Below are 14589 nucleotides of genomic sequence, written 5' to 3' on the forward strand. Positions count from 1 at the left end.
GTGGTCTAAGAATTCATAGTTTTACATGATATATTTAATTAAATTAAGGAAAAGCCTAATTTTATGAGATGATTACAGTATATATCCAAATGAACATGGCTTTAAATTGAAATGATACTTTTGCCTTTTAAGTGTAGTTCCATAAACAGTAATATTATCATTTATAAGAAGTTTGGTTATGTGTTCTTTCTACATAATATCCTTCATAGGCCTTGACAGCTATATGCATTATTTTCAGACTTCACAGGACATGTATCTAGATCTGTACAGATTTTGCAGTACACAGTCTGCCATATTACCTGTTATGTATATCAATTAATGAAATGTGGATATAGAGGAAGTATAAATGTTAGAGTATGAAACAAGAATGAATTATTCCAGATGGCAGACAGGCGTAAATGAAAGATTCTCTCACTAGGTTTGTCTGTATTTAACATTATTTTTTACCACACAAGTTTTATTACTAGTAATATTTTCATCATAATTTTTCAGCTTCTGAAGTGCTTGGCTGTAACATGTTAATAATAGTGTCTTTTTCTGCTATTCTTGTTACCTATCTAAATGTTTGTACATTTACATTTACTTTTCCATCATTGTTTTAGTAATTATTAGTTATTAGTTTTGAATCCAATAAAATTTTATTGTCCTGGACAGCATTTTAGTCAGTAACTTTTTGTTGTTGTTAAATAAATATGTTTAAAACTGTGTTAAATAAATATAACTTGACTATTAACCTAAACAACACAGAACCATTTTTGTTGTCATTATACTCAATATGTCTTTTGTAAACCACATAGTCAGCAGCCTCAAAGTAAAGCAACATTCTTCAGGGGTTTCTCCCTACATAAGGCATTATTTTAATTATTTATTTAATTTATCATACCAACCTTATTGCTAGTATATATTGTCATAATGATTTTGCTTGTAATGAATCATATGATTTTCAAACTTAATTAAATGACTTGATAGGGTTTAACACAGAATTTATACTGTAACATAGGCTAACAAATAAAACTAGTGTATATCAGAATTGTTGAGTATAACTATTGTATAACAGAATTGTTGTGGCTACATGCTCTCTTCTTGTCTATTGCATATTTAGTAGTATTTAGTAGTCTGCAGCAACAAAACATCTAAACTTGATTTCTTCTTGCCTAATTAAGTTAAAGAGCCCTGAAAGCCATTCATGCATACCTGACAAAGGCAGATGTTCCTATGAGAGGGATCAATTGTCTGTTTCAAGAGGTCAAAGATTATTGAATTTTTAAAGGTGAATAGCTTATTTCTTTATCTTTTCATGTGTCTGTGTCACGATACAGCCCCCCCGAACGTCTCCTTGTGTGTGTGTGTGTGTGTGTTTGTCAATGTGGCCACGCCCTCCCTGTGTCTCACACCTGCTCCTCATTGTGTTATTAGTATACGTGTATAAATGTCTATCGTTTATGTGTCTGTGTTGTTGGTGTTTGATCCCATTAGCCTGCATGCTACTTCATGCATGTTATATGTGAATAAACGTATGTTTCTGTTCAACGTGACTCGTCCCCACATCCTGCTTAGCCTCCTCCTGTCACAGAAACACAGACTGCCGAAGGATGCCTGGGATGAAAGGCAAAAAAAGGAAGAGTAAGAAAAGATGTGAATGCCCTCCCACAGCCCCCGCAGGGAAGCCCTCTGTACTCATGGGCACACTCCTGACTCCCACAGCAGGGGAGGAGGCCACTGGGGGACTTTGGGGGGGCCCTGATTGTGGTCCAGGTACGTACTCGGCAGAGTCATACAGAATCACGTCGGACGTCCGGGACTGGTGCAATGATATCCATTACTCTGAGCCGGACTCCGCGGGGTCCTACTACCCCGAGAGACCTTCAGTCATCCTGGCCTCTCTCCACACTCCCACAACAGGGGAGGAGGCCACTGGATGATGGGGGCCCTGAGTATGGTCCATGGTCAGACTCTCCAGAGTCTCACAGACCCCAGCCAGACTACAAGGCTCGGCACTCGGAGGTATGTCCTACGACCTCAGCATGGACTGCTACAAGGGTTACGGGGACTATGGAGATAGAGGGGAGTGTGGTGACATCAGTCTGTGGTTGGACTTGGACTCCAACTATACGGAGGATCCGCCACTGGAGGTGGAGGAGGTCCTTTATGGGGATCCTCCCAATGACAGTGACATTCAGTCTACCGTCTCAAAGAACGACGAGCCTCCAGCACCTAAGATACCGCCCAAGGTTCTGCCCAGGAGGTATCGATTAGGTGCAAGAAAGCCATCCTGTGCGAAATGCCTAGAGGCGACTTCGTCCGAGGAGGAAACTCCCTTCACTAGGGCACACAGCCCTGGAACTCGTGCGCCCGTCCCGAAGCCTCACAAAGGGATAAAGAGGCGGCACCAGTGCCCACCCCAGAGACGGGCTAGGTGGCTGGGGCGTCTGCTGAGGTGGCCACCCCCCCAAATCGATGAGGGGCGATTCCCCACATGCAGGTTGGACTTCAGCCCAACTGACAACTGGGGAACAGCCCGGGGCTCTTGCCGACATACCTGGACTCGTTAATTTGTTAAATAATGTTGTCCCCGTCCCAGTCACTGTGTTTGTCCATGTCACATTAATCGTGCCAGTTGTTTTGTCCCTTTTGGTGTCTGTGCCTGTGCCGGTTAGTGTGTCCGTCCGTCATCTTGGTCCCTGTCCTTCCCCCCTCTGTCCTGCTCGCGCTGACCCATGTCGGGTCGTTCGGTCCTCTGGCCTCGCCCTGTGGCGTTGGTCTCAGGGCCGCAGCCCGATAAGCTGGCGTTGCGCAGTTGGGGAGGGGCTCTGTCACGGTACGGCCCCTCCCCCCGAACGTCTCCTAGTGTGTGTGTTCGTCAATGTGGCCACGCCCTCCCTGTGTCTCACACCTGCTCTTCATTGTGTTATTAGTATACGTGTATAAATGTCTATCGTTTACGTGTCTGTGTTGTTGGTGTTTGATCCCATTAGCCTGTGTGCTACGTCATGCATGTTATATGTGAATAAACGTATGTTTCTGTTCAACATGACTCGTCCCCGCATCCTGCTTAGCCTCCTCCTGTCAGTCTGTGAATTTATGTGACACTTTGTGTATGTACATTCAGATGTGTTTTATGATGTAATGTTCAAAGTAAGTGGAATGCTTAGGAATTCTGTTAGTTAGTATGTGAACAAGGAGTGGTGCCATATCCTCTTTGTCCAAAAGATTAATGTGTGTGTGTGTGTTTGGGGGTGGGGGGTGGGGTGAGGTGGTAATGTGTTATTTAGCTATTACGTATATAGTCAATATTTAACAATAAAACTTAACACCACACTGTGAAGTTAGTTATCATATTCCATGGTTAGGAAAAGACTTTACAAATAGTGAAGGAATCCAGTTTGTCAAAGATGGAGATAAAAGGGTATTTTATGTTATATTGTAATATGAGTCTTATATCCTATCGACAGGAATTAATCTATTTGCAGCCTTTAGATGAAATATTCCACTAATTCGTTATTGATAACCCTTAGGGGTGTGGGATAGTGGTGCTGGTGGGCGTGGATCGGAGTTGTAATTTAAAACTTTCCTCAGATCATCTTCTGCGTTCAGAGCTGTCCCCTCGCTCACTGGTGAGAGAAAAGCTGCATCAACAGGTAACCTATGTTTTCTTCATTAGGTTAATAAATACTGAAATACTTCATTCAAACGAAATACAAATGCATAAGTAGGTCCATACTGTTTGATTAATTTAAACAATTTAATTGCGAGATTAACCATTGTTTTAAATTCTAGATTTGACCTGTTGTTGGATTGTATTTGACGTTAGCGCATCAGCACACATGGTAAGAGCATGGCAGACAGCCTCAGTTGTATCGGTTTTCAAGTTAAACGTTTTCACATGATAAAACCACTAGAGAGAGAGAGAGAGAGAGAGAGAGAGAGAGAGAGAGAGAGAGAGAGAGAGAGAGATGCAGCAGTGAGGGGATCTGTTAACTGGATGAACGATTATTCCGTGAAAGCGCATCCGTTATGATTTTGACATATGACAGAGATCAGCAATATTAGAGAAAAACGTGCTGCTGCCACATTCAGTGATCTTGAACTTTCAAAGGTTTTATTTTAAACTGTCCGCAGATTGTTTGAGATTTAGCTAATGCTCCCAATCTCACAAATGTTACAGGTCTCTTTTGGCATAGTTACAGTTGTCATGGAGTTGTCCGTGTTATGGTTGATTGGATTACGGTATATTAGACATGTAATTAGACTCTGGTACAACACAGATTCGGTTAGCGGCTTGGCATCAGACTCGTGGAGCTGGCGGAACACATCTATCTTTTAATATGCGTGTCTGCAAGGATTAGCCATACTAGGTCGGTTATGCTGTGCCTTACCGTTCTTTAATGCTCCAAGACTAGTATGCCGAGTCGCAAACCTGTGAAATATAACTATATTTTCTAAATATATTATTTTAACAAACGCTTTTTTTTACAAGTGTTTTAAAGAAGAATTGGATTCCATGACAACACAGGGTGTATTAGTAAAGATTATTTTACTTGAGTGTTGAAATGTCTCATAAGCAACGCGTACATTGGTTGTACAGTGGATGCATTCAGATAAGCTCAACTTTATTACACGCTCCCTCCTACATTATGAAGTCAGAGAAAAAAAGAAGTAATTTCAGTACTGACATCCTAGAAACAGGCTAGGAATACACCTGGGGCCTGTTTATTTATTTAAAAGTATGGCTAGATTTATGAACACTCCCACCTCTCTTGCCAGTGCAAAATGCTTAACAAAAGAAATAAGTTTGTAACAAGCAAAACAATGCAAAGATGTACTGTATTATTATATGATAAAGATAAAAAAAAAAAAGTAAACTGAGAAGAGCTGCTGTAATGCATGCTCTATGGTCATGGAGAGAACAGATGGGTCTAAAATGGGCTGAACTGCACTGCTGCCCATACATTTTCTACTGTTGTAGTAATCAAGGTATGTTTGGTCCTACAGGCTTACAGAGGGAGTGTGAAACCCTTTGTGCACTTCAATGCAAAGAAGGATGCTGACATCTTACGCAAAGCCATGAAAGGCTTAGGTGAGTCAGCATTGTTTTGGCCGGTCACCTGGCTAACTTGTTCTGTCGGGCTGATTCTTCAATTCTGCATTCTGATTAGCTTGGACAGAACATTTAATCATGAAAGTATATTGTTTTTACTTGACCTTCTCTCTGTCTCATATGCCTTTTTGTCATTTTTGCTAGTGAATATGTGAGATGAGAAAAACGCAGTGAATGTGAAATGTGAAAGTATAGTTTATTATATGTGTATATTACCTTACACAACTAAGAGCAAAAGAGGCCAGATGGAAACTGAAGATGTAATCATGATCTCTATCTGCAGGGTGTGGTAATTAATAACATTGTGGAGATAAAGTGACAGGCTAATTGCTAATTGCACAGCTTTGCACATTTCCTTAATGACACAGTAAAACCTAAAAATGGTTGATTCTAAGGCAGGTCTAGAGAGTTTTCACATTTTCAAAAATATGTACTGCTTGCTACTTGGGGATTAATTGTTGGCATTACAACTCCCTAAATAAAGTGTAACAATGTGTAGATGGATAGTTGAAGTGCATAGTTACAAGTGTGTCATGCTGACAGGAGCTAATGGCTTATCAGTACACAATTCATTACTCCACTGCCTTTTCTAAAGGTGTGAAGTGCTGTGTATGGTTTTAATGTGCAGGCACTGATGAAGATGCCATCCTCATGCTCTTAACTGCTCGCAACAACGAGCAAAGACAAGAGATCAAAGCAGCCTATAAGAAAGCCCATGGGAAGGTGAGACACAGTCACAGTGCTCTGCTCCTCTCAGTGTCTGGAGACTTTAGGTTGTTAGATGCAATTTACATCTCAGCTATGGGCTCTGAAATGTATGATTTTCCCTGTAAGTAAAACATCACCCTAAGTTTTAACTTCTGGGTCGCATTTACAGTGTTTAAGTGTTGCTTATGGTGCAGGATGATGACTGTTGAATGTTATACCCCATTAGTGTGTGTGCTTGCACACATTTACAGACATTATTTGTATTGTATGTATTACACATGCTTGAGATTGCCAGATAAAATAAGAATTTGCAGATTAAGTCAATTTCAGTCCTCCTGCTCTGTCCACACTAGTGACTGGTGAATCCAGGGGAAGGGTGCTCCATCCACACAGCTCCTGGACCAAGGCTCTATTCAAACAATTCTGTTAATAACTATATATTATCTCAACATACCTTTATACCTCTACACCTCTCTCTGTGTCTGTCTCTCTCTGCCTTTCTTTCTCTCTTCCTATCTCTATAGGACCTGGTGAAGGAGCTAAAGTCAGAGCTGGGTGGGAAGTTTGAGGACCTTGTTGTGGCTCTGATGTCTCCCCCTCATGTATACGATGCATATGAACTCCATAAGGCCATCAAGGTTCCATTACAGCTCCCTGACTCCTGCTATGATGCCTGGATAACTTTTGATAACACGATTTACTATTTTTTAAAAATATATTTTGTCATGTAATACAGGGAGCTGGTACTGATGATAAAGTTCTGATTGAGATCCTGGCCTCCAGGACACCTGATCAGATAAAGGAGATAATCAAAACATACAAGAAAGGTAATCACTACTCTGTCTGTGGAAAATAATGGCTGATCCTGTTGCTCCTGCAGCTCGTATTTCTTCTAAATGAAACTGAGAAGTGCAAAAGGCTTTAGCTTGTTAATTAATGACCTAAGAACTATAATGCCAAGTTTACTCAATTGAAGATGAATGTTTGAGAATGTGTTAATCATTATGGCCTCTCAGAGATGTGATGACGAATGTTATCATAAGCTGATACAGTGACCTTAGTTGGAAGTTGCTGTTTTCAAATACACACTATGACCTTTGTATGTATGACTTTTGCGTATGGCTGTGGATGTTTGTGGCATATAGCAAATGTAGGCACTAGCCGTATGCATTGCAATCTGGTCCTTATGTTTCATCTAAGCCAGACACTGGAGAAGGAGAACCCATCCTTCATATAAGACAATGGTATATATGACAGGAAACACTCTTAGAACTGAATCCTTGCAATTTGGCTAACTGGTTCCTTTTAGCCATTGTCTGAAGTCATTAAAGCTATAGTCTGTGCAAAGTGTCAGCAATAATCTGTTCTGTTCTCATGTTCCTGAACTAGAACACGGATCTAAGCTGGAGAAAGACATCATGGGAGACACCTCTGGACATTACCAGAGGCTGCTGATTATCCTTCTCCAGGTAAAAGATAGGACTGGGCTGTGTTTTGTGTGGTGGCTGCCAAGCACTTACAATTTGTCCATATCTAAAAGGTCATTCATCTGATCCTAGCTGTTCATTGTGTCCAAAGGCTGACCATCTATCCCCCAGTTGGTTAACACTTTGACTCAGGGAGAAGCATCAAAAGCAATTAAAAATGGCTGTAAATAAAAATGGTGTTCAAAAACATAGAAAGAATTTCTGAAAAAATAAGTGGAATGTGAAGTTAAAGAGTGGGATTTGCAGTGAGGTCATGTAGAAAGACAGTCCAAATGGAAAGATGGGTGATGAAAGGTGACCTTCTAAAACAATGAGAGCCATCTTCTTGGAGTGATAACCTGAGCATCTGTGATGTCACTCCTACGTGATTAAAACTGGTCTTAAAGTGGAGGTAGAGTGAGGATTAAATGCACCTGGGGCATGTGCAGCCGATAACCCGATACCTGAGGTCGATGGGGTAGGGAAAACTCATCAGCTCTGTCTCAGGAAATGGTAGGCTGATATCAGATATAATGTGTTTGTGTTCCTCCATACAGGGTGAGAGGGAGGAGGGTGTGGACGAGAGCAGAGTGGATAAAGATGCCAAGGTAAATGATCAGACCCCATGCTTATACCCACATTTACATCTGTTTTTGTTATTTTTTTCACCTAGAATACAAGTGCATGGGCATGAGGGACTCAATCCTAGATTAGGGGCCTAATTCAATATGCAGGATTTATTTCTTAGCCAGCTTAAAGCATAGCGCTATCTAACACTGGATTTTCTGTCTGGTGGATCACTTTTTATCGGGTTACATCACCATGACAACTTATGCTGCACGCCTGAAGTGCTCCAGAGCAAGCTGAATCGTAAACAGTCCTTGGACCAATCATCTGTCAGATTTCCTGGTGTCCCACATTTAGCAGTATACTGTGGAAATTGCCTCACTATTCCTTGAAACTCTGCATTTATAGGAGTACAAATAGTGTTATCGGCACTTTGCCGAGGTCTTCAGAGAATGCCAAATATTTTGGCAAAGGTTGGCCCTCTGCTGTCAATTTTAGGCTTTTTTTTCCACTCACAAGTGGGTAAATAATTTTATAGTTGGATATTATTTTTTACCATTTACACTAATAAGTTTATTTAGTCTTTGTCAGGGGACTAAAGTGAAAGAAGCTGTGCTCTGGGTTAATAAACACTAGGAAATTGCAGAAAACACTGCCTGGGAAACACAGGCTAGGCAACAATGAACATGGGCAAGTCTACACAACACAATGATGTAATGAGTCTGGGATTTACTAAATGTGCTGATGATGAGATGGGGAATAAACAGCAGGTGTCAGTACTCAGGGGAGGCAGAGCTTTGGAGCTGGTACTGATGGGCAGACCCATGACAGTTTACGTTGCTGGTATTGGGGGTGCTGAGGCGGACCCGTGACAGTCTTCATGCTATTGGGGTTGCAACTTAAGAATCATTTTGAAAAGATGCATGCTATAAACCTCAGTTAGAGCCAGTGCATTATACATGTTAAATTACATGTGTATTCATTATCTTCAACATTATGTCCAAATCTAGCCTACACATTATCACAATCTGCAATTTTGCCTTTTGCTGCTCTAACTGTTTATGGCTACTGGTATTATTCACATTTACATGGTAGGTTAGATTTCCTCTGCTAAAAAGGAAAAGTGTAAAAGTCAGGTTTACATTATTATTGGTTGTTCTCCATAACTGCCAGGCTTCTGTGTGCACATGTGTGGGGATTAATCAGTCATAATCATTTTACAAAGCATGCTCAACTTGGCCAGGGTTCCTGAGTAAGTGTAAACCTTTTGTAATCCATATCACCTGCAGATAGATAATGAGACTCTTCTTTTAGGTTTTACTGGTTTCTGTACTGGTTATTTAAACCAGCATTGGCACACTATCATGCAGATGTAAAAAGGTCCTGGACGGTTTGCAGAAGAAAGAGGTTGAGGTTCAGATGAGCTGTGATAAGCCTCCAAGACAAACATCAGTTCCTAAGTGTATGAGATGTGCAAAGGTCATGAACTGAATAGGGAGTGGGGGTGGGAAATCCCTTCAATTATTGCTTTAGTTTGTCATAGAATGTGGACATGACCAGTTTAAAGTACACAGAGGTAGTGTGATGTTCAGGTGTGAGTTGCAGACCATAGGCCTGTTTGTGTGTGTGTTTGTTGATCACATTGCAGGAGTTGTATGCTGCTGGTGCGGAGAAGTTTGGCACGGACGAAGACAAGTTCATCAACATCCTCGGCAATAGGAGCCATGAGCACCTGAAGAAAGGTTAATGTGTGCGTGTGCATATGCATGTGTTTGATTACTGTGCTATCACATTTATGTTGTTTAAAAGGTGTAAGCACTAGTATTGTTTAAATGGTTGAAGCACTGTACAAATTTTGTTTCTTATAAAATTATTTCTAAACTTCCTCTTAGTGTTTGATGCATATAAAAAAATAGCTGGCAATGACATTGAAGAGAGCATTTGTGGGGAGTGTACCGGGAACCTTGAGGTAGCACTTTTAGCAGTGGGTAAGTCCAAAAAGAGAAAGGAAATAATACAAATAATCTTTTTCAAAAAGTAGACTTGAATGAATGAATCAGAATATTTATTCACTTTGGTGTCAGAATCTAATGGCATGATACATTTAAACTGCATTGGGTTTCAACACTTCAGTCACTTTAGTTCACTCTGTATGAAACTCAAATGAATTGTGGGAAATGTGAAATTAATAGTGGGAGATGTGAAATTATTTGTGTCCCCAGTGAAATGTGCCAAGAGCGTACCAGGCTATTTTGCTGAATGTCTCCGTGAATCCACCAGGGTATGAAAAACAACTGAATAAAAGACACTGGCACAGTGCTGAACATTACTATTAGCTATTTAATAATTACTTTCATGTTTGATTTGACTGCTTGCGTTCTCAGCGTGCTGGCACTGATGATGAAACACTGATAAGGATCATGGTGTCCAGGAGTGAGGAGGACATGCTGGACATCAGAGCCAGCTACAAGAAAATGTATGGAGAATCGCTGTACCGTAATATACAGGCAGGTGTAAAACACACACACACACACACGCACACACACACACACACACACACACACACACACACACACACACACACACACACACACACACACACACACACACACACACACACACACGAGTGAGAATTAATGTGGGAAACTCAGTAAGCATCTCAGAGCAGGAATTCTGTTGTAGGGTCAGTTTAACTGATTTTGTACCATCCATTCAGCACTATGGAGTAAATATAAAACTCACCCAGAAACAGCCACCTCAACCTACAACTGCACATATGATCCCTGACTCTCTACTATGGAGGTCTGCAGAGGAGTCTCTGCAGCAGAGAAGTCTGATGACACAGACTTACATACCTATGCATGTAGTTGTGTGTCTGACTGTGTACTTTTCTCTTTGTGTTTAGGAGGACACTGATGGAGATTATGGGAAGGCTCTGCTGTATCTCTGTGGTGGAGATGATTAACTGTGCTGTTTATTCACTTATTGGTTTGGTTATATCAACTCCTGATTGCTATTGCTATTTATTCATACCCTGATGAACATTCTTTCTTACAGGAAAGTTATTTTATATGTTTTATATTAGCTACATGAGTAAGTTTCACTCAAACTGCAGAAGAGTTTTCTTTCAGTTTTACTTTTATGTGTTTATGATTATCAGCAACTAAGGAAGCCTGCAGAGGCTTCTGTAACATCTTCAGCAAGGTTTATAAATGTATTATGTGTGATGTTTTGTGTATTTATTTGAAATAAACATTTCTGTCATTACTTTTTTTACTCCCGATGTCAGAAGGGCCACTTTGCTAAGGCATTTGTTTACCAGTAGATGGTGTAATTGTAGCAGCTCAGTCCTGTTTGCAGACCTGGTGAAGGGAGGACCTAAACCAGACTAAACCTATAATAAAAATATTTTTTCCACCTGTTTCAACGAAAGCCCCATTACAAACATTACAATCTTGAATCCTAATATTACTAGTTATTTGATGAGACTCTTCAATGGTCTTTGCAAACACACTAGCTGGGTTGACTAGACATTTAGGACTTTTTATAGTCAATGTTTCCGATCCTGAAAACAAGCAATTGCAGTTTGAGCATAGTAAATATAAAAGAATGCACAGTAGTCTTAATGAAAAGAGTCATTACAAATCTTTGTTTCTATGAATATCATGATTCTGAACATCTAAAGTCATTTAATGTCTTTATTAATTCCATGGGCTACAAACTAACAGACTAAAAATGGTTTAATCAAACATATTCATCATGACCATGTGACCAGACTGGTCCTAACAAGTCCTAATCTGAGAATGAGATTCTGCTACAGTTTGATCTGAATGCACTTATTTCATGTTCTGAGTGCATTACTACTTGTGCAGGCATGTGCACTTTCAAACCCTAAATCTGCTCGCTAAACCTTTATCACGGCATTCTTAGTGTAAAATCTGTAGAAAACCCCCAATATTATATCGTCTAATATCTTTTCAATTCTTCTGCCAATCAAAAGGCAGGGTAGCAAGGTGGAATATCAGACCACCTCAGTCCACATGAAAAAAGATCAACAGGTTCCTTCCACCTGGAACTAAAATATAGGAACTAAAAGATTCCCGCGGAGCAACATGTGCGTGCAGAAAGCGTTTGAATTATACTTAGAAGTTAAAGTCAGAAGAGAACAGTATGTGGCACTGATTGCACCCAAAAGCACTCATTCACAGAAATCACTGCCTATAGGTTATCACTTTGTTGTGCCAGTGTAAGGAACATTTTGTAAAACACTTCACTATCTGATTTCAATTCTGGTTTAATCCCGAAAAGCCCACTGTTGTGACAGTGAGCAAAGAGTATCTAAGGTTTTCAGTATAATTCAATGACTGACCTATAAACCACAAACAAAAGCCTTAAAGGAGGATGAAGACTGAATATGTGTAATTATCACCTCTAATGGAGTGATTATGGAGATGTGTGTCATTATAGAAAAGCATGTCAATATTTTGAAACTGAGGTACTTTCATAAATAGGTGTGTAGCTTGTGATTGAATGAATGCACAGTTTGATCAGTGAATTAAATGTAAGGTGCATGGAGAGCTCACGTGAGGTACATGTTCGGGACCTTTAAAACGATTCACATGCAGTATGTGGCCAGCCTTGCCACGGTCAGCAGAAGATTCACCGCATTCTTATACTGGGCAGAGTTATGCAGTACCGACTACACTTATAACATGCTGGAATTAATCACTACTGTACTCTATCAACCTATTACATTCACTTCACTTTCACAGTTCATATCAAACCCTGTTGTTGTCTGTTTTACAGGTGGGTGTGTTTGAATAGTTGGACTGCAGAGTTCTAGGCTAATCTTATTCTGTGGAAAAAATTAAGAATGCACAAGTTTGTGGCAGACTTCCACATATCTGGTGAGACCACACTTGGGACCAACATAAATTGATCACAGTTGGAGACTAACAGAAAAGCTGCAGAAATAAACGCTCTGAAGAATAGTGCAAGGTTCCTTATGGAAAATGAAGAGTTGCTGGTTTAAATCCTTGACTGAGCATTATACATTTGTTTTATACACTATTTTACATATATCAACAAACTAAACCAGCGCTACTAACCCACTGAAGAAGAACAGCATTATATGAGTGTAATGGTGGAGAAGCAGGCAGTACAGCATTGGCAGCAGTTTGAACCTTATGTTTGGTCCTAACAGGTTGGGTCCTACACGTGCAGGATAGTTATGAGCCTGAGGGAACATGCCTTTCTTTGCCAACATGATCCACATTCCAAAGTAAAGTTTGCACCCTGCAGTCGTGATATAATGACTGTACATAGGGCCATTAAGGCTTAGCACCATGCTGATGCATTTTTTCAGTCTCCATCTGTGCTGCAGAATTATAAAATGCCATTACCTTTTTGCGGTAACACTGCAAAAATGATTTCACCTTCAGCTGTGTGTGTGTGTGTGTGTGTCTGTGTATGTGTGTGTGTATGATATTCATGTGTTTGCATGCTCCCCAAATCCAACCAGTAGAATGCATTTTAGGAGTTTGTGTCACTTTAGTTAGCTACACTTCAATGAACGTTATTTTACAATGTTCAAAACAATAATTTACTGCATTATGACAGCATATTGAAACCTCTATGTTGTTCTGAAAGTTCTGGCCATATTACAGAAAGTATGTAAGCATGGCACCCAGCCAGAAAACACACACACACACACACACACACACACACACACACACACACACACACACACACACACACACACACACACGCTCCAGTCAGCTTTCACAACAATTGCCTTGCACCATTCAGCTTCCGAAACTACTCCCTTCTCCCCAGTTCCAAATTTTCTACTTATTGATCATCATGTTCACTATATTTAAATCGCACAGGTGCCAAACTCCAGCACTCTGCATTTAGCAAAGTTGCTGCTTCCTCATCGCTGCTTCTGCTCAAGCCTACAGCTCATCTTCCACACCTTCCCCAGACTTGCTTTTTATGCTTTTTCTCATGGCTTTTGTGATATTAATAAATCCTGCCTTTTTTCGCCACCACGCTCATCACGCTCCTGCGCCGAAATGTTATATTCGGCTACTGGCAAACTTTGACATCTCTTACAGTTTAAGCTGCGCTCATGTCTTATAGACGGCTCTGGCCTGAAGTATCATGAGAGTGAACTCCTGATTATTATATGTTCCAAACTGAAATTGGGTCAATATCTTTTAGGCTATAATGTCAGTATCTACCAAGTTAAAACTGCTTCACTAGTTCAGTATTTAACATTTTGTTGTGTCTGATCATGAATAGTTAATCCAAAACTTTGGAAATAAACCAACTGCCTTGCACACAGTTGAAATATACTGAATGACAATTTTACACTAATTAATCAGCAGTGTAAACTGGTTTACATCTGTAATACTGCATTTAAGACATGCCGATACTTTAAATCTATTAAAAGATCCCTTGCTACTGAACAGTTATAAGGACTGTTGCTAGTATGCACTTGTTTGAGCTGTGAAGACATGCACCCATGATACACAATAGGAGGCATGTTGGCTGGAAGAGGAAGCTTTCTTTTTGTCAGATCTACACTGCAATTTTATCCTTAAGGACTGTCACCCATTAACCATGCCCAGACTCAACTTTACAGTAGACAGTGCCAAAAGCTTTTTACAGTGCATGTTTTTTGTGTGTTTGTCACTGAGATCATGTCATCTACCCAAGAATACAAGAAAATCATTAAGTGCAAAAATG

General features: G+C 40.3%; 1 protein-coding gene across 1 annotated transcript; it reads left to right on the forward strand.

Annotated features, from left to right (window-relative positions):
• Positions 1-3604: 3604 nt before the first annotated feature.
• On the forward strand, positions 3605-11106 carry anxa5a (annexin A5a). Its single transcript, XM_026999395.3, has 13 exons — positions 3605-3638; positions 3778-3827; positions 4993-5077; positions 5727-5821; positions 6331-6444; positions 6543-6633; positions 7196-7275; positions 7830-7880; positions 9488-9581; positions 9732-9827; positions 10062-10120; positions 10224-10346; positions 10745-11106. Exons 2-13 carry the CDS (start codon positions 3825-3827, stop codon positions 10802-10804), a joined length of 951 nt encoding a protein of 316 aa, XP_026855196.1. The 5' UTR covers positions 3605-3638; positions 3778-3824; the 3' UTR covers positions 10805-11106.
• Positions 11107-14589: the final 3483 nt, after the last annotated feature.

The sequence above is a fragment of the Electrophorus electricus genome, chromosome 16 (assembly GCF_041902795.1).
Source record: "Electrophorus electricus isolate QZ-2024a chromosome 16, ASM4190279v1, whole genome shotgun sequence".
NCBI classification, from domain to species: Eukaryota; Metazoa; Chordata; class Actinopteri; order Gymnotiformes; family Gymnotidae; genus Electrophorus; species Electrophorus electricus.

What these genes read in the sequence shown, in the direction of transcription:
- anxa5a (XM_026999395.3), top strand. An exon ending in GTCTCCGTGAATCCACCAGG is followed by an intron (nt 10,121 to 10,223) that starts GTATGAAAAACA and finishes TTGCGTTCTCAG; the next exon opens with CGTGCTGGCACTGATGATGA. An exon ending in CGCTGTACCGTAATATACAG is followed by an intron (nt 10,347 to 10,744) that starts GCAGGTGTAAAA and finishes CTTTGTGTTTAG; the next exon opens with GAGGACACTGATGGAGATTA.